This window comes from Moschus berezovskii, chromosome 19 (assembly GCF_049115385.1).
Source record: "Moschus berezovskii isolate FMDL1 chromosome 19, NW_MosBer_1.0, whole genome shotgun sequence".
In the NCBI taxonomy this organism is placed as follows: Eukaryota; Metazoa; Chordata; class Mammalia; order Artiodactyla; family Moschidae; genus Moschus; species Moschus berezovskii.
The window spans coordinates 32065078-32091053 of NC_142478.1; the positions used below are offsets into that span (position 1 = coordinate 32065078).

Below are 25976 nucleotides of genomic sequence, written 5' to 3' on the forward strand. Positions count from 1 at the left end.
AGTTTGATTAGTATGTGTCTTGGTGTGTTTCTCCTTGGGTTTATCCTGTATGGGACTCCTTATGCCTCTTGGACTTGATTGACTATTTCCTTTTCCATGTTGGGGAAATTTTCAACTATAATCTCTTCAAAAATTTTCTCATACCCTTTCTTTTTCTCTTCTTCTGGGACCCTTATAATTCAAATGTTGGTGCATTTGATATTGTCCCAGAGATTTCTGAGACTATCCTCAATTCTTTTCATTCTTTTTACTTTATTCTGCTCTTCAGAAGTTATTTCCACCATTTTATCTTCCAGGTCACTGATTTGTTCTGCTTCAGATATTCTGCTATCAATTCCTTCTAGAGTATTTTTAATTTCAGTAATTGTTGGTATGTTTATTCTTTAATTCTTCTGTGTCTTTGTTAATTGATTCTCACATTTTCTCCATTTTGTTTTCAAAGTTTTTGATAATTTTTACTATCATTATTCTGAATTCTTTTTCAGGTAGTTTGCCCATTTCCTCTTCATTTATTTGGATTTCTGTGTTTTTAGTTTGTTCCTTCACTTGTGTAGTATTTCTCTGCCTTTTCATTATGTTTTTTTTTTAACTTATTATGTTTGAGGTCTCCTTTTCCCAGGCATCAAGGTTGAATTCTTTCTCCCTTTTGGTTTCTCCCCTCCTAAGATTTGTCCAGAGGTTTGTGTAAGCTTCATATAGGGTGTTATTTGTTATGAGCTTTTGTTTGTTTGTTTGTTTGTTTTTCCTCTGATGGGCAAGGCTGAGTGAGGTGATAATCCTGTCTCTGATTATTGGGTTTGTGTTTTTGTTTTGTTTGTTGTTAAATGAGGTGTCCTGTACTACTGGAGGGTGCTACTGATGGTTGGGTGATGCTGGGTCTTGTATTCAACTGGTTTCCTTTGTGTGAGTTCTCACTTTCATACTCCCTAGGGTTAGTTCTCTGGTAGTCTAGGGTTTTGGAATCAGTGCTCCCACCCAAAGGCTCAGGGCTTGATCTCTTTAATGACCCTTGTCAAGTTGGTTTAGCCAGAATGCCATTATGTTTCCTTTTAGGGATTTTTCATCCGCAGACCCCAACTCTGCTCTGGATCTCATATCTGACCTATCAGAGAACAGCATCTGAAACTGAGATGTGGTACCCATCCTTCTAATTCATGCTGAGCCTAGTAGAGTGGATATGGGAGACCCTGGATGGTGTTCCCAGACTGTCCCCTGAAACCGATTTCCCTGGGCACCTTCCTTGGAGGGGACTGTAGAGACCCACACTCAGAAAATGCAGCTTAGTTTGGCATTTAAATCCAGCAGGCCAGAAATAACACGCTTACTCCTTAAAAGTTTCTCACGTCCCTCCTCCAGGTAGAAGGGGTCTTTAAAGAACGAAGAACTGCGAAAGCCCAGTTCCTCAGTGAATGAATAAAGTTTTTGCTCTGCTTTGTGGTGGACTTCCCTGGTTCCTCAGGTGGTAAAGAATCCATCTGCAATGTCCCTAAAAAATTTTTAATTGAAGGATAATTGCTTTACAGTACTGTGTTGTTATTTTCTGCTATACTTGAACATGAATCAGCTGCAGGCGTACCTATGTTCCCTCCCTCTTGAACGTCCCTCTCACATCCCATCCCATCCTACCCCTCTAGAATGTCACAGAGAATGGGTTTGAGCTCCTTGAGCCGTATAGCAAATTCCCACTGGCTTTCTGTTTTACATATGGTAGTTTATATGTTTCCATGCTATTATCTCCATTCATCCCACCTTCTCCTTCCCCCCAATCCCATGTCCACAAGTCTTCTTCTATGTCTGTGTCTCCATTGCTGCCTGCAAGTAGGTTCATCGATACCATTTTTCTATATTCTGTGTTGTTATTGTTCAGTCTCTCAGTCATGTCCAATTCTTTGTGACCCCATGGACTGCAGCACCCCAGGCTTCCCTGTCCTTCACCATCTCCCAGTTCAGTTTAGTTCAGTTCCTCAGTTGTGCCCGATTCTTTGCGACACCATGGACTGCAGCACGCCATGCCTGCCTGTCCGTCACCAACTCCCAATTTGCTCAAACTCATGTTCTTTGAGTTGGTGATGCTATCCAACCGTCTCATCCTTTGTCAACCCCTTTTCCTCCTGCCTTCAATCTTTCTCAGCATCAGGGTCTTTTCCAGTGAGTCAGTTCCTTGCATCAGGTGGCCAAAATATTGGAGTTTCAGCTTCAACATCAGTCCTTCCAATGAATATTCAGGACTGGTCTCCTTTAGGTTTGAGTGGTTTGATCTCCTTGCAGTCCAGGGGACTCTCAAGAGTCTTCTCCAACACCAGATGGAAAGCATCAGTTCTTTGGCACTCAGCCTTGTTTTTGGTCCAACTCTCACATCCGTACATGTGTACTGGAAAAACCACAGCTTTAAAACTTTGTTGGCACCCTGATATCTCTGCTTTTAATACGCTGTCTAGGTTTGTCTTAGCTTTCATTTCAAGGAGCAGGCATCTTTTACTTTCATGGCTGCATTCACCCGTTCTCAATGATTTTGGAATCCAAGAAAAGAAAATCTGTCACTGTTTCCACTTTCCCCCTCTGTTTGCCATGAAGTTATGGGACCAGATGCCATGGTCTTAGTTTTTTGAATGTTGAGTTTTCAGCCAGCTTTTTTACTCTCCTCTTTCACCCTCATCAAGAGATTCTTTAGTTCTTTTCTCTCTCTGCCATTAGAGTGGTATCATCTGCATATCTGAGGTTGTTGATATTTCTCCCTGCAATCTTGATTCCAGCTTGTGCTTCATCCAGCCTGGCATTTTGCATGATATACTCTGCATATAAGTTAAATAAGCAGGGTGACACTATACACCCTTGATATACTCCTTTCCCGGTTTGGAACCAATCCATTGTTCCATGTCTGGTTCTAACTGTTGCTTCTTGACCTGCATATAGGTTTCTCAGGAGACAGGTAAGGTGGTCTGGTATCCCAATCTTTAAGAATTTTCCGTAGTTGGTTGTGATCCATACAGTCAAAAGGGTTTAGTGTAATCAGTGAAGCAGAATTAGATGTTTTTTTGAAATTCTCTTGATTTTCTGTGATACAACGAATGTTGGCAATTTTATCTGTGGCTCCTCTGCCTTTTCTAAATCGAGCTGTTATATCTGGAAGTCCTCCGTTCACATACTGTTGAAGTCTAGCTTAAAGGATTTTGAGCATTACCTTGCTAGCATGTGAAGTGAGTGCAGTTGTGCAGCAGTTTGAACTTTCTTTGGCATTGCCTTTCTTTGGGATTGTAACAAGAACTGACCTTCTCTAGTCCTGTGGCCACTGCTGAGTTTCCCAAATTTGCTGGCCTGTTGAATGCCCCACTTTCATAGCATCATCTTCTAGGATTTGTGATAGCTCAGCTGTAATTCCATCACCTCAACTAGGTTTGTTCGTAGTGAAGCTTCGTAAGGCCACTTGACTTTGTACTCCAAGATGTCTGGCTCTAGGTGAGTGATCACACCATTGTGGTTATCTGGGTCATTAAGATCTTTTTTGTAATGTTCTGTGTATTCTTGCCACCACTTCTTAATATCTTCTACTTCCGTTAGGTTCGTACCATTTCTGTCCTGTATTGAGCTCATCTTTGCATGCAATGTTCCCTTGGTATCACTAATTTTCTTGAAGAGATCTCTAGTCTTTCCCATTCTATCGTTTTCCTCTATTTCTTTGCATTGTTCACTTAGGAAGGCTTTCTTATCTCTCCTTGCTATTCTTTGGAACTCTGCATTCAAATGGGTGTATCTTTCCTTTTCTTTTTGCCTTTTGCTTCCCTATATATTTGCTAATATACAGTATTTGTTTTTCTCTTCCTGACTTACTTCATTGTATATAATAGGTTCTTCATTCATCTACTTCATTAGAATTGACTAAAATGTCTTCCTTTTTATGACTGAGTAGTATTCCCTTGTATATATGTAGAAGCTTCTTTATCCATTCATCTGTTGATGGACATCTCGGTTGCTTCCATGTCCCAGCTATTGCAAATAGTGCTGCATTGAACACTAGGTTACCTGTGTCCTTTTCAATTATGGTTTTCCCAGGGTATGTTCCCAGTAGTGGAATGGTTGGATCATATGATAGTTTTATTCCTAGTTTTCTTAAGGAATCTCCATACTCTTCTCTATAATATCTGTATCAATTTACATTCCTACCAACCATGCGAAAGGAGTTCCCTTTCTACACACTCTCTCAAGCATTTATTATTTGTCAATTTTTTTCATGATGGCCATTCTGATCAGTGTGAGGTATGTCTCACTGTAGTTTTGATTTGGATTTCTTTAATAAAGTACACTATTGAGCTACTTTTCATGTGTTTATTAGCCATCTGTATGTCTTCTTTGAAGAATTGTCTGTTTAGGTCTTCTGCCCACTTTCCACTTTTTAATTGGGTTGAATGTTTTTCTGTTATTGAGTTACATGAGCTGCTTGTATATTTTGGAAATTAATCCTCTGTCAGTTATTTCATTTGCTAGTATCCCATTCTGTGGGTTGTCTTTTCATCTCGTTTATAGTTTCCTTTGTTGTGCAAAAGCTTTTAAGTTTAATTAGATCCCACTTGTTTGTTTTTATTTTCATTACTCGAGGAGGTGGGTCATAGAGGATCTTGCTGTGATTTATTTCATAGAGTGTTTTGCCTCTGTTTTCCTCTAAGAGTTTTATAGTTTATGGTCTTACAGTGAGTGAGTGAAGTCGCTCAGTTGTGTCCAACTCTTTGCGACCCCATAGACTAGCCTACCAGGCTCCTCTGTCCATAGAATTTCTGAGGCAAGAATACTGGAGTTTGTTGCCATTTCCTTGTCCAGAAGATCTTACCAACCCAGGGATTGAACCCAGGTCTCCCACATTGTAGGCAGACACTTTACTGTCTGAACCATTACATTTAGGTCTTTAATCCATTTTGAGTTTATCTTCATGTATAGTGTCAGAAAGTGTTCTAATTTCATTCTTTTAAATGTAACTGTTCAGTTTTACAACACCACTTATTGAAGAGACTCTTTTCTCCATTGTATGTTCTTGCATCCTTTGATGAAAGAAAGATGACATAAACAAATGGGGAGTAATTTCATGTTCCTGGGTTGGAAGAATCAATGGTATTAAAAATCAGTATACTATCAAAAGCAGTCTACAGATTCAGTGCAATCCTTATCAATTTACCAATGGCATTTTTCACAGAACTAGAACTAAAAATTTCACAATTCATATGGAAACACAGGAGACTCTGAATAGCCAAAGCTATCTTGAGAAAAAAGAATAGAGCTGGAGGAATCATTCTTCCTGATTTCATACTACAATACAAAACTATAGTCATCAAGACAGTATGGTACTGACACAAAACAGAAATATAGACCAATGGAATAAGACAGAAAGCCCAGAGATAAATCCATGCACCTACGGGCACCTTATAGTTGACAAAGGATGCAGGAATACAAAGCTAGGACATTTTTTAGAACAAATAGGAACCTAAGAGTGAGTTTCAGTAGCCATTAGAGCAATGACAATATCACGGGTTACATCATGTAAACTTTGGTAACCTCCATTGTAAACTCATGTGCAGATGAGAGTGAAAAAGAGAATAATACCTGCCTTTTATTATGAATGTAATTTTGTCTTCAAGGGTCCCTGTATCACTTTTGAGAATTACTTGTTGAAAGAATAATGACCTGATAAAATTCTTATACTAAAATGCCAAATGAAAATAGTACAATACAATCAGCATACCAGTTTTTTTTTTCCATAAGAAAAAAATGCAAAATTCTCCCCTCAAATCACATTTATAAACAAGAATACATCCAACATTTATTAAGTTGGCCGTGTCCAGATGTTAGCAGTGTTTATTATCACGTGGTTTTTAAAAATCAGGTAGTTTTTTCTTCTGCATTTTTCTGTATTTTCCTAATTTTTTAGGATAAACATTACTTTTGCAGTCAGAAAAAACTGCTTGTGCTTTATCAAGGATAGTTTTCTTGGCTTACACTTGTAGAATTTTTATGGCTTACACTTTTTTGTGGAACAAGGAAAGTGGTTTAAATCTCTCTCTAGTTGAAGGGTTTTCATTTTGCTATTAAATCTGAATAAAAAGAAAACTTCAAACTAAAGAATTTTCATGTTTAATTTTACTCTCTAATTATTAATACAACTTTGCATCATCAGAAATATTGCAACCATACCATCTTGTATAAATTCTATTTTTATTTTGTGACTTTATATATAAGAACTCAATGTATAAAAGAATGTGATTCATTTATCCTGTGTGGTAGCCTGCTAATAATGAGTTCGCTAATGTTTTTCTTTTATAGGAAAAAGCTCAGGCTGTGGAACTCTGGCAGACTGTTTCTCAGGAGTTGTACAAGCTACAGAAACTTTACCAAGAACATATGACTGAGGCCCAGATTCATGTTCTTGAAAGTCAAAAGCAAAAGGTAATTTTGGATTTCATGGTTTTCTTGTGTATCAATAAGTTGCATTCTGGAGAAATTCAGTTTTGGAGAAGAATGCCCGTCTCTAGTGTAATATTTATGTTAGCAATAAATAGATCTTTGATGGTTAGAAATCTTTTAAACACACTGAATTATCAAAATAGTGCCTAGTGTACGTTGGATTTTATAATGTTATTAGCACTGTATAAAAGCTGTATTTAGGGCTAAGAAGCGGCCATAAAATTTTATGTATAAGTGAATCTCTAAAACTTTTATATTCCTGATTTTTTTTACCTGATTAAAAAAAAGACCAAAACTGTTCATTAGTTTATGGACAGTGAAGAAGGCTACTCGAATATGACAACACTGTGTAAAACAAAAATGTTAACAACCTTAGATGTGACCTTTTACTGAAATAGATGTCAAGTACGTCTAAGGTAAATTCATCAGAATAGGATTTTAAAAGAGGAAGGAATCTTAATGGTTATTAAGGATTTCTTTATGTCCAAAGCAAGAATCATTTTATATTCTTTTAAAGTGGGTATCTAACTTTTGTTTTATATCTCTGTTAACACACACTCACTATCTCACAAGATTCTTCTGACCATATTCTCATAAAGAAAGCAATTCTTCTCCTTATCAAGACTATGGTACTGGTATAAATGTTGGTTAGGAAGGGGGTTGACTTTTCTCACCATAGTATTGGATCATACTTTCCCCAGAGAAATTCATAGTAATTTATACATACATATGCATGCGTGCATTCCAAGTTGTTTCAGTTGTGTCTGACTCTTTGAGACCCTATGGACTGTAGACTGCCAGGCTTCTCTGTCCATGGGATTCTCCAAGCAAGAACACTGGAGTAGGTTGCCATGCCCTCTTCCAGGGGATCTTCCAGACCCAGGGATCGAACCCACATCTCTTGCCTCTCCTTCCTTGGTAAGCGAGTTCTTTACTACTAACACCACGTGGGAAGCCCCATACATATATGTAACACTGCAGTTTATGTTATACATAATATATAATACCTAACAGTCTTATTATTTGCAAATGATTTGTAATTGCGGAGTGCTTTGTTGTAACTCAGGATTTGAATGTGTCTATGGGGTTCCCTGGTGGCTCAGTGGTAATGAATACTCCTGCCAGTGTAAGAGACACAAGAGACATGGGTTCATTCCCTGGGTGGGAAGATTCCCTGGGGAAGGAAATGGCAACCCACTCAAGTATTCTTGCCTGGGAAATCCCATGGACAGAGTAGCTTGGTGGGCTACAATCCATGGGGTCACAAAGGAGTCAGATATCACTTAGCATCTAAACAACAACAAATATTTAAAACTATGGGGTGATTCCAGTTCTGATTCCTTTCCTGTGGATTTTTGAGAAGGCAGCTATCACTGTGTCTCTCTTCAACTCTTACAGAGTTTTCAAATTCCAGTTTATGACTATTTGTTTTATTATCATTACAAATGGGTATTTTTACCTAAGGAAGTCATAATAATACTTTGTTGCTTTTCAGTTTACAAAATGATTTTTCCAAACATGCCGTGGTTTGAAAATAACACAAATGTAGTCTGTGCTATACTACTTTTCCTCTGAGATCTAGAAATCATTTCTAATGTAAGTATGTTTTTGAAGGCTGTTTCTTCATTTAGGTCAGTAAACTAAGCCATTAGGTTTTGTTTTCCACCTGAATAAGATCATTCTTATGGTACAGATTTGAAGTTAGGGTTTTTTGGGATTTTTAGTTGTTACTGTTGCTGTTTGCATAGACCTTACAGATAATACTTTGTCTTTATTTGAAGCTCTGTCAAGCTTCAAATCTGTCATCTGGCGTATTAACAGGTCCTCCCAACTTTATGTCACCTGCACATATGATGTTTAATTTGGTCATAGTAGATAATCAAAAGGTTTAAAACTTGTGGGGCAGTCAAACCATGAGACTCATAAGAAGAGGGAAAGGCACAATATTAACTGCTGTGGTTTGTACTATAGGTTTTAAATAGGTTTGAATGTGGTTCTTCAGTATTGGATAAAGTGTCTCTATCATACCTGTCTCCTGATGGATTGATTTCGAGAAATAATTTTGATGATGTTCAGTCACTTAGTCATGTCCGCCGCTCAGTCATTACCCCATGAACAGCAGCATACCAGGTTTTCCTGTCCTTCACCATTTCCCCGTGCTTGCTCAAAATCAGGCTGTCCATTGAGTCAGTGATGTCATCCAGCCATCTCAACCTCTGTCACCCACTTCTCCTCCTACCTTCAGTCTTTCCCATCATCAAGGTCTTTTCTAATGAGTCAGCTCTTTGCATCAGGTGGCCAAAGTATTGGAGCTTCAGCTTCAGCATCAGTCCTTCTAATGAATATTCAGAACGATTTCCTTTAGGATTGACTGGTTTGATCTCCTTGCAGTCCAGGGGACTCTCAAGAGTCTTCTCCAACACCACAGTTCAAAAGCATCAATTCTTTGGCACTCAGCTTTCTTCACAGTCCAACTCACATCCATACATGATCACTGGAAAAACCATAGCTTTGACTAGACAGACCTTTGTTGGCAAAGTGATATCTCTGCTTTTTAATATGCTGTCTAGGTTTGTCACAGCTTTTCTTCCAAGGAGAAAGCATCTTTTACTTTCGTGGCTGCAATCACAATCCGCACCATCACATCTACACTGTTTCCACTGTTTCCCCATCTATTTGCCATGAAGTGATGGGACCAGATGCCATGATCTTCATTTTTTAGAATGTTGAGTTGTCAGCCAGCTTTTTCACTCTCCTCTTTCACCTTCATCAAGAGGCTCTTTAATTGCTCTTCGCTTTCTACCATAAGAGTAGTGTTATCTGCATATCTGAGGTTATTGATATTTCTCCTGGCAATCTTGATTCCAGCTTGTGCTTCATCCAGCCTGACATTTCACCTGATGTATTCTCCATGTAAGTTAAATAAGCGGAGTACTCCTGTCCCAATTTTGACCCAGTCTGTTGTTCCATTTCCTGTTCTGTTTCTTGACCTGCATTCTAGTTTTGCAGGAGGCAGGTAAGGTAATCTGATATTTCCATCTCTTTAAAGAATGTTCCACAGTTTGTTGTGATCCATATAGTCAAAGTCTTTAGTATAGTCAGTGAAGTAGAAGTAGAGTTTTTCTGGAATTCTCTTGCTTTTTCTATGCTGCTGCTAAGTCACTGCAGTCGTGTCCGACTCTGTGTGACCCCATAGACGGAAGCCCACCAGGCTCCCCCATCCCTGGGATTCTCCAGGCAAGAACACTGGAGTGGGTTGCCATTTCCTTCTCCATGATCCAGTGGATATTGCCAATTTGATCTCTGGTTCCTCTGCCTTTTCTAAATCTAGCTTGAACATCTGGAAGGTCTAGGTTCACATAATGCTGAAGCCAGACTTGGAGAATTTTAAACATTACTTTGCTAGCATGTGAAATGAGTGCAACTGTGAGGTAGTTTGAACTTTCTTTGGCATTGTCATTCTTTGGGGTTGGACGGAAAACTGACCTTTTCCAGTCGTGTGGCTACTGCTGAGTTTTCCAGATATGCTGGCATATTGAGTGCAGCACTTTGACAGCATCATCTTTTAGGATTTGCAGTAGCTCAGCTGCCATTCTATCACTTCCATGAGGTTTGTTTTTAGTGATGCTTCCTAATGCCCACTTGACTTTGCACACAGAGATGTCTGGCTCTGGGTGACCACAGCATCGTGGTTGTCTGGTTCGTTAAGATCTCTTTTGTAATTTTCTTCTGTGTATTCTTGCCACCTCTTCTTAATATCCTCTGCTTCTGTTGGGTCCATCCTTTTTCTGTCCTTTATTGTGCCATCTTTGTATGAAATGTTCCCTTGGTATCTCTGATTTTCTTGAAGAAATCTTTAGTCTTTCCCATTCTGTTCTCTTCCTCTATTTCCATTGTTCTCTTAGGAATTCTTCTTTATCTCTCCTTTCTGTTTTTAGAACTCTGCATTCAAATGGATATATCTTGCCTTTCCTCCTTTGCCTTTTTGCTTTTCTTCTTTTCCAAGTTATTTGTAAGCCCTCTTTAGACAGCCATTTTGCCTTTTGCATTTCTTTTTCTTAGAGATAGTTTTTATTAACACCTCCTGTACAATGAGTGTCACAAACCTCCATCCATATTTATTCAGGAACTCTATCAGATCTAATCCCTTGAGTCTATTTGTCATTTCCACTGTATAATCGTAAAGGATTTTATTTAGATCATACCTGAATGGCCTCATGGTTTTCCCTACTTTCTTCAATTTAAAGTCTGAATTTTGCTATAAGGAGTTCATGATCTGAGTCACCGTCAGCACCAGGTCTTGTTTTTGCTAACTTCTTCATCTTCGACCACAAAGAATGTAATCAGTCTGATTTCAATATTGACCACATGGTGATGTCCATCTGTAGAGTTATCTCTTGTGTTGTTGGAAGAGAGTGTTTGCTATGTGTTTTCTTGGCAAAACTCTGTTAGCTTTTGCCCTGCTTCGTTTTGTACTCCACAGCCAAACTTGTTTGTTACTCCACGTATGTCATGACTTCCTACTTCTGCATTCCAGTCCCCTGTGATGAAAAGGACATCTTTTTTTTGGTGTTAGTTCTAGAAGGTCTTGTAGTTCTTCATAGAACCATTCAACTTCAGCTTCTTCGGCATTAGTGATTGAAGCATAGACTTGGATTACTGTGATATTGAATGGTTTGCCTGGGAAACAAATAGAGATCATTCTGTCTGGAGATTGCACCCGGGTACTGCATTTTGGACTCTTTTATTTGACTATGAGGGCTCCATTTCTTCTAAGGGATTCTTTCCCACAGTAGTAGATACAGTGGTCATCTGAATTAAATTCACCCATTCCGGTCCATTTTAGTTCACTGTTTCCTAAGATGTTGGTGTTCACTCTGCCATCTCCTGTTTGACCACTTCCAGTTTACCTTGATTCATGGACCTAACATTCCAGGTTCCTATGGAATGTTGTTTTTTTACAGCATCAGACTTTACTTTCACCACTAGACACATCCACAACTGGGCATTGTTTCTGCTTTGGCTCCGCCTCTTCATTCCTTCTGGAGCTATTTCTCTGGTCTTCTTTAGCAGCCTTTGGTTCATCTTTCAGTATCATATCTTTCTGCCTTTTCATACTGTTCATGGGTTTCTCACGGCAAGAATGATGAAGTGGTATGCCATTCCCTTCTCCAGTAGAGCACTTTTTGTCAGAACTGTCCACCATGATCCGTCCATCTTGGGTGGCCCTACACGGCACGGCTCATAGTTTCATTAAGTTAGACAAGATTGTGATCCATGTGATCAGTTTGGTTAGTTTTCTGTGATTGTGGTTTTAATTATGTGTGCCCTCTGATGGGTGAGGATAAGAGACTTGAAATAATGGTTTCACATAAAATAATTAGCCATGTTATTTTCCATATTGTCACCTTATTTAATTTTGTAATCATTAAACATTTGTTTCTTTTTATCTCTTTGACTATTGATCTCACAGTACTTGTTTGGAAGAAATACAAGTGATGTCATCTAGATTTAGGCATAATGATTTTAGACTTGATTTTAGTCTAATTTTAAATATGGGCTTTAAACGCAATGTTATTTATATACCCTTTCTTCCTGTTATAGGATCAGCTGACAAGTTTTCAGCAGCTGACCAAGCATCTTCATGTTACTAATGAGAATGTAGAAATGGTAAGTGAAAATATCTGTTTAGTGCACTTATTACATAAATTAGAAATTGTCACTGTAAGTAGTCGTATTTTTCTAAGGTAAATCAACAAGATTAAAAGCTTGAAATTAAAATAGGTCGGTGGTACTCTTTTCTTTTTATCTGTCTTTTCTTTTGCATTCAGTAGCTTGACATGGGAGTTTACAGTAGGTTCTAGAGATCTAAAACTAACATCTATCTGAAATATATTCTAATCTGAAAATGCTCTTAAAATGCTCTTAGGGTTCTTGGTAAGATCTCCTGAGAGTAATCTAGACTGTGAGTACCTCAAGAGTAGGGTTCATTCTTTATTCTTAGTATTTCTTCTAGACTATGGTTAGGTATCAACTAAGAATGGTGGCACTGCTAGACAAATGAGTAGCCCAAATGCTTAAAAACAGTAGGACACTGAGAACCACTTGTTAGTTGATTGACCACCCATCACCTGAATTGCTGCACCTAAATTTCCCTTCAATTTTTCCCAGAAGAAATATAATTAGCCTTCCCAGTTCTACTCTCTAACCCCTACACACACACACATTTCTTTTTTGCTGTTGTTGTTTGTTTTCCTTCTTGGAATTTTATTTTACCTGATTGTTGAGTAATAGTATTATGACATCTCAGATAATTCCTCTCTTTCCTTTCTTCATTTTGCTTAGTTACCATGCTAATCCTTGTTAGTTCCTAATGAAAATGTCTTTGTTTAAGAGTGGAGTTGTGCCATTAAAAGTAAGTTTATCTAATCAATTTTATTCTACTTTAAAAAATTTCTCCTTTAATCATGTAAAAAATACTAAATTTCTCCCTATTTATGTTAATATTGGAAATTTCTAATTACTTATTTTTAATAATGTGCTGCTTTAAAATAGTACTAAAGTGCTCAAAAATAAAATGATGACTGATTTCCTTAATTAAGAAGTCTTGTTTCTACATGACATTGAATAATTTAACCTAACGTCACAATTGCTTATTCTTTCTTTCAATATTTCCTAAAATTGTGCTATTACATAATCCTTTGGAATTTTATACCACAGTGCCCATATTTTATTATATTCAAACCTAAATTATTCTGAAGAAAGTCATATAAAACTATGTAAATATTTATAGGACATACTTTAAAAATTTCTAGTAAGTGAGTGAAAGTCACTCAGTCATGTCTGACTTTGCAACCCCATGGAATTCTCCAGGTCAGAATACTGGAGTGGGTAACCATTCCCTTCTCCTGGGGATCTTCTCAACCCAAGGATCGAACACAGGTCTCCCACATTTCAGGCAGATTTTTTACTATCTGAGCCACCAGGGAAGCCCACCTCAAAAAAAGAAAAAAATTGTAAGGTGTTCATAATAACAGGCCAAAACTAAGAATAATAAACTATGGATATAATAAAAGAGATACAGAAATGAATGTTGGATGAAGCATTTATGTTATAAAGAGCAAAGAAAAGACTATCCTGTGGTTAAAATAAAGAAAAATGCTAAGATAAATTTTTTAAGAGTTTGTCTTAATACATCATACATTAAGGTATTAAAGAAGACTTTACTAAATGTAAATGTTAAGTGATTGTAAAGATTTTGTAAATCTCAAGAGCATTCAGAGTATGGTCATAGAAGCAAATTTGAGTCAAAAATCAAATAATTTCCATTAAAATATTTTCTGATTATATGAATAAACTCTTAAACGAATAGATTCCCATATATGTACAGAAAGTTGATGAGTATATAACAATGAATAAAATCTTTCACAACCAGTGTACTTTGGTAATAGGCAGAATGTAATGCTCTGAACTAAATGATACCTAAAAATATGTTTATATTTATTTATTATTACTATAGATACAATAAAAGTTTATGTTTCCTACAGATTGTCTTTACTGAAAGCATATTTTTCCTGAGATTTTATTCATCTCTATAAAGTAACCCCAAAATACTTGTCAATTGCATACTAAGTTCTTTCCACTGTCATGGGTTCTGTAGTTGAAGAGAAATGTGCATCTGTTCACAGAACCCCTGTCTAACTGGTAGAATAGGAATAACATTGGAAATAATCGGTGATTGAAAGGGAGACTTTTAGGGTCCTTTATGAATCTCCAAATTCTATACTATTGATATAGTACATAATTTTCTTTGTGATCACAAATATGTAACATCATAAAGCCATATTCAGATGTAGTTGTTGAGCTCTTACTAGGCTTGCTAGCAGGTTATGTGTGATTGTTCCCTACACTAGCTTCTTAAAATTCACAATTCTAATGTATACTTCCACTAATTACTCTACATAATCTACCTTTAAGGTGCCCACATATAGTAAAAAAGCACAAGCACTAGTTATGCCAATTCAAAAACTATATATGTTATAGTAAAACATTAATGGTACATTACAAACGTTATAAAGGAATTCAGAAACATGAATCAGTTTGTGCTGAGTCATTGAGATAGCTTCACAGGAGAATTTGAATTGATATTAAAGATCATCTAGTAAATGGCAACCCACTCCTGTGTTCTTGCCTGGAGAATCCCAGGGATGGGGGAGCCTGGTGGGCTTCCGTCTATGGGGTCACACAGAGTCGGACACGACCGAAGTGACTTAGCAGCAGCAGCAGCAGTCCCTCAAATGATACAGGCATCCTTCTATTAAATGCTTTTCAGTTTAGATGATCCTCTAGTCACTGCTTTTAATATCCCTTTCTTGTAACAGATCTTGTCATTTCCCCCAAAGAGCCTGTTCCTTTGAATGCTAATTATTAGAAAGCTAAAATGAGAGTCCCTTGGAATGCAAGGAGATCCAACCAGTCCATTTTAAACGAGATCAATCCTGGGTGTTCATTGGAAGGACTGATGCTAAAGCTGAAACTGCAATACTTTGGCCACCTCATGCGACAAGTTGACTCACTGGAAAAGACTCTGATGCTGGGAGGGATTGGGGGCGGGAGGAGAAGGGGACGACCGAGAATGAGATGGCTGGATGGCATCACCGACTCTGTGGACATGAGTTTGAGTGAACTCTGGGAGTTGGTGATGGACAGGGAGGCCTGGCGTGCTGTGATTCATGGGGTCCCAAAGAGTCGGACACGACTGAGCGACTGAACTGAACTGAAAATCTTTTTACCAGATTTCCTCCCACGGATATATGATTTTATCTTTTGGAATAACATAGAACAAAATCATTTCATTTTCAAGTCAGCCTTTCAGTTATTTGCATATAATCATATGTCTTACATAGCTTATGCCCTATGTCACATCCACTTTTCTGTTTTAACTTTTTAATTTACCTACCTCTCATTATTCTATCCTTCTTTCTCTGTATGCCTTGATGGTCTCTTAAATTGTGGCCTGTGAATTAAATACTAAATTCTGTACGGGAGTTGTCTACTTCCCAAGGTAAAGATGTGGTCCTCAGGCTCTCATTCATGTCTTAATTAGGAATTCATTCATTCCTCAAAGGTACAAGGACTTAGAATGTACTGAATCATGTGCAAGATGCTGGCAGTTCTGGGTGGAACCGGTCTTCAAAAATAGGCTCATGTTGTAGCAACGAATATTAAACTTTAAATATAGTACTTAAATGTGCTGCAGTGTGCATTATGAAAGTATATATAAAGTTTTATCAAAATGAAAAAAGGAATCAGTTCTGCTTTAAGAGTGAGTGGACCACATGGGGTATGCCGTGCTGAATGCTGGCAGAATAAGGACATCCCAAGTAGAGGGATATTACAGAAGTGTATTTAAAATAGGATATACAAAAGTGTATTTAAAATATGAAGTCCATGAAATTGGATAGAGTATGAAAAAAGTTCAGTGAAAACTGCTTCAGGGACTCTAGTTTCAGAGAGGTGTGAATGATCTGTTAAAATGGAAAGAGACTGAAAACAAGACTGTCAGTTAGAAGGTAATAATAATTTATATGACGTTGCCTTTAAAGCATATATCTAATGGTAATGATGAGGAATTTGTACCATCATGGTAAAACCAGCACTTATGGAAGATAATCAATTCCCTTAGAAAAAGAGTTTTTCTACACTTGGAAAGCAGCTTCATAACTTACTTTAGCATTAGCAGACCTTGAGGAAAGCATCCCAAAGTATATAATTTATTTGGGCAGTAATCCCAGGAAAAACCAGTAGGGGAGTGGAGAAATAAGACTAGGAAGGGAGAACAAGGCAGCCAATAAAGGATTTTTATCAGTCAAGCAAATTAACCCTGTGGTTAACCAAAACTTAATCCCACAATGAACTCTGGAAGCCAGTTTAGAAATAGGCTCAGAGTTATTCTACCATAGGGCATGGGAATTTGGGATTTGTACCTACCAATTTCCTTCATTCATTGTGTGTGGGCACTTATGGAACATGCTGGGGACATGGATTCTACACCACCTGTAGTCGTCTACACAGAAAGAGACTATACAGAAAGATGTTCAAGCAGGTTTTAGAAAAGGCAGAGGAACCAGAGATCAAATTGCCAACATCCACTGGATCATGGAGAAAGCAAGAGAGCTCCAGAAAAACGTCTATTTCTGCTTCATTGACTATGCCAAAGCCTTTGACTGTGTGGATCACAATAAACTGTGGAACATTCTGGAAGATGGGAATCCCAGACCACCTGACCTGCCTCTTGAGAAACCTGTATGCAGGTCAGGAAGCAGCAGTCAGAACCGGACATGGAACAACAGACTGGTTCCAAATAGGAAAAGGAGTACGTCAAGGTTGTATATTGTCACCCTGCTTATTTAACTTCTATGCAGAGTATATCATGAGGAACGCTGGGCTGGAAGAAGCACAAGCTGGAATCCAGATTGCTGGGAGAAATATCAATAACCTCATATATGCAGGTGACACTACCCTTATGGCAGAAAAGTGAAGAGGAACTAAAAAGCCTCTTGATGAACGTGAAAGAGGAGAGTGAAAAGGTTGGCTTGAAGCTCAACATTCAGAAAACGAAGATCATGGCATCTGGTCCCATCACTTCATGGGAAATAGATGGGGAAACACTGGAAACAGTGTCAGACTTTATTTTTTTGGGCTCCAAAATCACTGCAGATGCTGATTGCAGCCATGAGATTAAAAGACGCTTACTCCTTGGAAGGAAAGTTATGACCAACCTAGATAGCATATTAAAAAGCAGAGACATTGCTTTGCCAACCAAGGTCCGTCTAGTCAAGACTATGGTTTTTCCCATGGTCATGTATGGATGTGAGAGTTGGACTGTGAAGAAGGCTGATCGCTGAAGAATTGATGCTTTTGAACTGTGGTGCTGGAGAAGACTCTTGAGAGTCCCTTGGACTGCAAGGAGATCCAACCAGTCCATTCTAAAGGAGATCAGTCCTGGGTGTTCATTGGAAGGACTGATGCTAAAGCTGAAACTCCAATACTTTGGCCACCTCATGCGAAGAGTTGACTCACTGGATAAAAGTCTGATGCTAGGAGGGATTGGGGGGGTGGGGAGGAGATGGGGATGACAGAGAATGAGATGGCTGAATGGCATCACCGACTCGATGGATATGAGTTTGAGTGAACTCCGGGAGTTGGTGATGGACAGGAAGGCCTGGCGTGATTCATGGGGTTGCAAAGAGTTGGACACGACTGAGCGACTGAATTGAACTGAACTGATACAGAAAGACTTTGCTCTTTAGGTGAGCCACGGAGGCTTAGATAGCCGGAAAAAATCAGAAGATGCAGAAATGTAAATGCAGGTAGTGTGAAATAAACAGGTGCCTTATGAAATAGGGAAGGCAAGGAAAGAGGGCTAGGGCTATATTTTGTCATTAAAAAATCTAATCATTATCATAAGTTCATTTTTTTCACTGACATACACTGTAGTTAGTTTGACATAGAGTTTTAAATGTTCTAATCCTAAATGTTTTTTTTTTCTTGTGGCAGACTAATCAACATTTTCTGAAAACAGTAACTGAACAAAGTGCGGAAATCGAGCAACTCCGGAAACAGCTTAGGTATTGTCAAAAATGATTTTTGTTATCATAATTACTTTTCTTCGGTGGAAGTGATGATGTCATAGTTCTTTCCATGAGTGGTTTTTTTTTTTTCCCTCCCTTTTAAACTTCTGTCAGTTACTTCTCATGTGCATGGCCTTTTGAGTCTGAAGAGACTGAAATCAGGAGGCAACAATAATACGTATACGTGAAAGGATGTCCCATGATGGCAAATCCAGTGCTTATAGAAAAAAAAAAATCAGTCTTCTTAAAAAAATTTGTTTCTACACATATTTTTCTTTGAATTCCCTCATAAGCAGACCCTAAGAGTTTCAAAGCATGTACGTTATTTAGAGGTAATACCAGTGAACAGCAGTAGAGAAGTAGGGAAGTGAGGCTGGGGAGGGGAGGAGAAGGCAGCTAGTAAGGGGTTTTTAAAACTCACTCAGCTTAATACTGTACATGTATTATGACCTAGTGGTTTAATAGTCGTTGCATTAATAGACTTCAGGGGATAAACTCTCAGTCAGTTCAGTTCAGTTCAGTCACTCAGTCGTGTCTGACTCTCCGCGACCCCATGAATCACAGCACGCCAGGCCTCCCTATCCATCACCAATTCCTGGAGTTCACTCAAACTCATGTCCACAGAGTCGGTGATGCCATCCAGCCATCTCATTCTCCGTCGTCCCCTTCTCCTCCCGCCCCCAACCTTTCCCAGCATCAGAGTCTTTTCCAGTGAGTCAACTCTTCGCATGAGGTGGCCAAAGTATTGCAGTTTCAGCTTTAGCATCAGTCCTTCCAATGAACACCCAGGATCGATCTCCCTTAGAATGGACTGGTTGGATCTCCTTGTGGTACAAGGGACTCTCAAGAGTCTTCCCCAACACCACAGTTCAAAAGCATCAATTCTTCGGCGATCAGCTTTCTTCACAGTCCAACTCTCACATCCATACATGACCACGGGAAAAACCATAGTCTTGACTAGATGGACCTTTGTTGGCAAAGTAATGTCTCTGCTTTTTAATATGCTATCTAGGTTGGTCATAACTTTCCTTCCAAGGAGTAAGCGTCTTTTAATTTCCTGGCTGCAGTCAGCATCCGCAGTGATTTTGGAGCCCCAAAAAATAAAGTCTGACACTGTTTCCACTGTTTTTCCATCTATTTCCCATGAAGTGATGGGACCAGATGCCATGATCTTTGTTTTCTGAATATTGAGCTTCAAGCCAACCTTTTCACTCTCCTCTTTCACTTTCATCAAGAGGCTTTTGAGTTCCTCTTCACTTTCTGCCATAAGGGTAGTGTCATCTGCATATCTGAGATTATTGATATTTCTCCCAGCAATCTTGATTCCAGCTTGTGCTTCTTCCAGCCCAGCGTTCTTCATGATGTACTCTGCATATAAGTTAAATAAACAAGGTGACAATATACAGCCTTGACACACTCCTTTTCCTATTTGGAACCAGTCGGTTGTTCCATGTACAGTTCTGACTGTTGCTTCCTGACCTGCATACAGGTTTCTCAAGAGGCAGGTCAGGTGGTCTAAATGACCAAAAAAACCATTTTTTCAATTTTCATTCCCGTTAGTCATAATACTTAAAATTCAGAAGTATAAGGTTCTTATATAGAAATATCTTTAAATTGTAATGTATATTTATATTTTACAAAAAATACATTGTTACTGTTTGTTAAATGAACCTTGCTATTTATTTTGTTTTTCCTACCATCATGTATTTTGCGCTGTAAATACATTAATCTGGTTTTTTGAAGGAAGACTTACTTTACAAAGTTTTATATACCACTCTTTATATTTTTATTTTATTAACTTCATGAACTTTTAAAATTTAATTTAGTAAATTTACCTTCTTTCTCCCTAGACAGTTTTACATGTGGCCTTTTATTTAATTCTTATTTCTTTCAGTGTTAATGATTTTGCAATTTAAAATATTAAAGATTTATTTAATTGCAAGATCATCTTCCTCTTTATTCAAAATGAAAGTATTTTCTTAAATTATAAAAGTAATGTAAGTCCATTATAAAAATGCTTTGGATAGTATGAAAACATCAAATTGCAATAAAATTCTGACAGGAAGTTAATACAGACTCCACAGGTTACGAGCACAGTCCCCATTGTGACTGCACTCAAGTCAGACACCAGCTACAAGTTCAGGGGTCCCCAGGCCACTCACACCTCTGATCAATTGAATGCAAATATGTTGGTGTTCCCCCTAAACCCCCAGGGTTGATAGTTCTCAAAAATGGCTCAGAGAACTCAGGAAAGCACCATGCTGCTGCTGCTGCGTCACTTCAGTCGTGTCCGACTCTGTGTGACCCCATAGACAGAAGCCCACCAGGCTCTCCCGTCCCTGGGATTCTCCAGGCAAGAACACTGGAGTGGGTTGCCATTTCCTTCTCCAATGTGTGAAAGTGAAGTCGCTCAGTCGTGTCCGACCCTTAGCGACCCCACGGACTGCAGCCTACCAGGCTCCTCCATCCATGGGATTTTCCAGGCAAGAGTACTGGAGTGGCTTGCCATTGCCTTCTCTGATATAGTCACTAGCTGTCAGGAAAGCACCATACTTGTGATTAAAATTTTATTATAAAGGACATAAATCAGAACCAGCCTAAAGAAGAGAGTTTTGGGTGAGATCTAGAAAGATCCCAGAAGCAAGGCTTTTTATCCTCTCCCGATAGAATCAGTGTGTTTCACCCTCCTGGGACATCAGTGTGTTTACCAACCAGCAGTCTCACCTGAGCCTCAGTGTCCTAAGTTTTTACTGAGGTTTTATTATTTGCATATGCTTTATATTGGACTTTCCTGATGTCTCAGCAGGTAAAAAATCTGCCTGCAATCCAGGAGACATGGTTCGAACCCTGGGTCAGGAAGATTCCCCTGGAGGAGGGCATGGCAACCCACTCCAGTATTCTTTCCTGGAGAATCACATGGATGCAGGAGCCTGGTGGGCTACAGTGCAAAGAGTTGGACACAACTGAGTGACTAAGCATGCTTTATATTAAATGTAGGCAAGTTTGCATTACAATTAAGTGAAATTTATGATGACTGCATCAAAGAGCAAAATCCTATGTGAATCAGTTTTTGAATTTTAAGTGTTATGACTAATTGAATGAATCTTTGATCACTTGATTGAACTTAATCTCCAGATCTCCTTCCCTCCCTGAGGGTCAGGAAGTCGGGCCTATATCACATGGCTGAAAGCCCCAGCTCTGCAGTTACATGGTTGGTCTTTCTAGTAGACCTTCTCCCATCCTGAAATTCTCAAGGGGCTGACCGTGAATCAGTTCATTAGCATGAACTCAGGGGTAGTCTCAAGTAAAGATGTTGTCTTTACTTGGGAAGTTAAGGGTTTATATGCCCCATCCTAGAAGCTTAGACAAAGACCAGACAAAGTCATTATGTGACTCAAGTGGAAAATAAAAATCTTGTAATTCCATTATTAGAGTTAATTATTATTAACTTCTTAAATGTATAACTTAGGTTTGTGTATTTAAATATTTTAGTAAAAAAAAGGGGAGTGGTATATACATTAATAACCTATTTTTTTTTACTTATAGATAATATGAATATCATATCAATATTATCAACCATAACATTGTATAGTATACTACTATGGATGTGCTATATTTATTAGTTAAATTCTTAAATTCACTTTCTAGTTTTACTCCTTTTTCATATTTAATAGAATATTTAGTAGCCTTTTTATAGGATACCTATTCATCAGGCATTACAATTAGAGCAGTTTTAGAACAGTAAATACATATAGTGTTAGATATTATTATTATTATTTATAGTGATTAAATAAAATTTTAATACTACTAAAGAAATTAAAGTGAATCTTATCTAATTTAGGATGTTTAGAAGAAAAGCCAATTTGGTTGAATCTTTTGTTATATACATTTTTTAAAACATCTTTTTAAAATTGTTTTATCATAAAAACACTAGATACTGAAGCATAAACTGACAGAAACACAAGGCATGGTAGAGCAAATCCATAATGCTAGTAAAGATTTTAACACTGATACAATCTTTATCTGTTAAATATAAGTTAAATCTGATAAAGATTTAACTCTGATATAAAAGATGTGACTTATGTGATTAACAACTTGATCTAACACACCTCTCTAAAACATTGAATCCATTCTTTCAGTAAATATTTAGCAAGCATCAGCTATGTGCCAGACTACACGTGGGATACGTCAATGTACAATACAGCTAAAGACCTCTGTCTTTTGGAACTTACATCTAGCAGGAGCAGACAGACAATAAATACAAGATCTTAGTATGTTAAGAGGCAATAAGTGCTAGAGAAGAACAAAGCAAAACAAAAAATCTCCCTTTAATAAATTTTGCCGGGGAAGTACTTCTTAATCAAAATTTAATGTTAAAATGTAAAACTTGCATTATAAAAGTTAACATAAGTCAAATGAAGACATTTGCAAAGCATGCGACTGACAGTACATCAGTGTTGAGCATACATTGCCTAAGCATCAATAAAAATAAATAAAAATCCATACACTATTGGGCAAAGGATATGAACAAACATTTCAGAAATATAGCAATCAGGAAAATGCAAGCTAATACTTTGGAATATAACAACAAGGTAAAAGACGATTACAGTATGATGCAATTCATATGCATTTCAAATGTTTTAAACAATAGTGCATAGATTATGGACGTGTGTGTTTTAGTTATATTTAACATATTCATATCTATAAAATAATTTTAAAGTATGTGTATAATGTATATAAACATTTATGTGTCCGTTCCATTCCGTTCCATCGCTCAGTCATGTCCGACTCTTTGCGACCCCGTGGACTGTAGCCTTCCAGGCTTCTCCGTCCATGGAATTCTCCAGGCAAGAATACTGGAGTGGGTTACCGTTTCCTTATGTGTATGTGTGTGTATACCACATATATTGTGCATGTGTGCATACATGTACTATTAAAGAGTAAAATAAAAACTTGTCCAGAAATAGTATAGGGAAAAGGATAGTAAAATATGGTAATTGCATCCTGTGGAATACTGTTGTTCATCATTTAGAAACATGTATTTACATGTAAAGATGTAGTAACAGAATCATAGGGTAGAGCTAGAAAACAAGGTTATGTTAAGAAAGTAAAAATATGGATCTATGGCACAAAAATACATACATGCATATAATAATATATATTTTACCAGTATTTGTATATATCCAGGGATGTGTTATATTTTAATGTGAACCTACAAAATGAAGGGGAATGAGAGAGATTGGGAATGAACAGGAAAATAAAAATAAATAGCAGATTTTTCACAGCTAATAGTCATGGGCAGATCATGGAGTCACAGAAAGAATAGTGTGATTAACTCAACTCTGCATTCCAGGTTCAGAATAGAGTGGAAGAAACAAGAATAAAAGAATATGAGGTTTATGATATAGGTAGGATAAATCAGGGTGTGGAAATTTTGGAAGAAAAATGAATAAGAAAATTGGTTCATAAAGACCTACTGTAATATGATTGTTGTTGTGTTAGTCACTCAGTCGTGTCTGAGTCTTTGCAGCCCCATGGACTGTAGCCTGTCAGACTCCACTGTCCATGGAATTCTCCAAGCAAGAATACTGGAGTAGGTAGGCATTCCCTTCTCCAAGGGATCTTCCCCACCCCAGGGATTGAACCCAGGTTTCGTGCGTTGCAGGCAGATTCTTTACCATCTGGAGCCACCATATTGGGAAGCCTAATATGATGATAATGAAAGGCAGTTTCTGAGACTTTGGTTCAGTTTGATTTCTTCTGTAAATTCAGGAAGTTGAGCTAAATGATTATTAAGATACCTTTAGCCATAAAATTTCATGATTCTTCTCATGCCCTTTAGTCCAATATCACCAAGCTCTGCCCATTTTCTCTTTATAGAGTCTTTAGTTTAATTCTCTATATAGAGTCTTTAAAAAAATACTGGGCTTTTGATACTGGGCTAATGGACATTGGAAGAATCAAGAAATTTTATGGCCAAAGATATCTTAATAATCATTTAGCTCAACTTCCAGAAGAAACCAAACTGAACCAAAATCTCAGAAATTGTCTTTCAGGGTTGCACAGCAAATTCATAGAGGAGCCAAATTAGAATTTATGTATCGTAATTGCTACTCTAGTGAGTTTCTAAACCTGACTCAAACAGTATTCACAGCAGTAAGGAAGTCAAGAATGAAAGTTGATCGTTAAAGAATGATGAGTGGATATATTGTTTTTTGACAACTATGTTATTTGGTTTTTGGCATCTGAGTCTGAAGATTATAAATTGAGATTACAGATTAACAAAGCTAGTTTTGGTTTTCTAAAGCCTAAAACATCTTAAGTGTTTAACTGTCCATGAGCAACTTTGCCATAATATTTACTGACAATATTACATAGCTTAACACTAAGCAATTCAGAGTTGTATACATAAAACTATGCTTGCTTTTCCTGCCACAGGCTTGAAAGAACAGAAGGATAAGCAGATGCTTCTTTTAGGGAAAAGGATGTTGCTTTCAAGTTTGACAGATTCTGAATGATGGGCATATTGATATTACCAGAATTTAGGTTTTGAGATGCCCTATATGTATATATCTGTGCCAAAAATAACTACATTAGAAACTCTTTAAACATTAGCTTTGTGTAAGTGTATACTTATACTGGAAATTTACTAGTTTCAATTTGTTGTTTGATGTTAATGATACAAAAAAGAGAATCATGTGAACTTATAATTAAATCTTTTATCATTTTTCTATTCAAGAGTTTCTAGTAATACCCATCATAGCAGACAAAACTTGTCAGCCTAGTTTCCAAGAACCTTCATTCACCTGGTCTTTCCCAACCCTCCAGATACTATCGTCATTTTGCTGTTTCACATGAAGAACTTTCCATTCCTTCCTTTTTGCATTTGATCTTAATTCTGTTTTGTAGAAAACTTATAATTTTCTTTTTTTTTTTTTAAATGTATCTGTTTATTTGGCTGTGCTGGTCTTAGTTGCAATATGTGAGATCTTTAGTTTTGGCATGTGGAGTCTTAGTTGTGGCATGTGGGATCTAGTTCGATCAGGGATCGAACCCAGGCCCCCTGCATTGGGAGCATGGAGTCCCAGCCACTGGACCACCAGGGAAGTCCCTGTAGAAAACTTATAATTTTCTAAATCTGGTTTAAGCTTGCCTTCTCCAGGAATACTTCTCTCATTCATTCCAGCAGATTTTTTACTGTTCTTTTCTTGTGGATATACTGAGCGTTTATTCCTTTTAACTGAGATTTTATGCTGTTTTTTCTTTAGGTGATTTTTTTGTCATATATATTTGTTTATAATGTATATCCAGCTGAGTCATGAAAATAATCACTTTTCAGGCCATGTGTGTTCAGATTTTATATCTGCCTTGTGAAGCTTTTGAAGGAAAGGACTTCATTTGTGTGTCTTTTGGGAGCAACAGTATTATCTTTGTAAAAGTGTGTAGTGTAAAGATTGACTCAAAAGCATTTGTGTAAGGGTTCATAGTATCTTTACATTAGAGAGGCATTATCAGAGTATTTATTTAAAAAAAAACTTTAGCCATTAAGGAATGATCTCATTATCAGGCATAGATAACTGTTTTTGTATAAAGAATCTGTAACTTAGCAATCTATTTTTATTTATTGAGGACTTACATACTACATGTGTGCTCTCAATGTAGAAACAGTATTAAGTTTATGTATGATGTGAAAGCCTCTAAATTGTTGAAATTTGACTTATTTCATCTTATGTACACTTTTGTGGCTTCATCTAAAGATAAGAGCTTATTAAATTTTTGTAGCTCAAACAGTCTCCTGGTTATCTCTACCAAGATAAGTCAGAGGTAATGAACTTAGCATGTTATTAATATCTCTTGAATCTTCTCTTTGTATTTATAAATGGCACCATTCAGTTT

General features: G+C 37.5%; 1 protein-coding gene across 1 annotated transcript in view; it reads left to right on the forward strand.

Annotated features, from left to right (window-relative positions):
- Positions 1 to 25976, forward strand: part of SCLT1 (sodium channel and clathrin linker 1) — a 240923-nt gene that overhangs the window by 83924 nt on the left and 131023 nt on the right. Inside the window, exons 7-9 of the mRNA XM_055405199.2 lie at positions 6307 to 6429; positions 12052 to 12117; positions 18007 to 18077. Coding sequence (XP_055261174.2) covers positions 6307 to 6429; positions 12052 to 12117; positions 18007 to 18077 — 260 coding nt within the window. The remainder of the gene's footprint in view (positions 1 to 6306; positions 6430 to 12051; positions 12118 to 18006; positions 18078 to 25976) is intronic.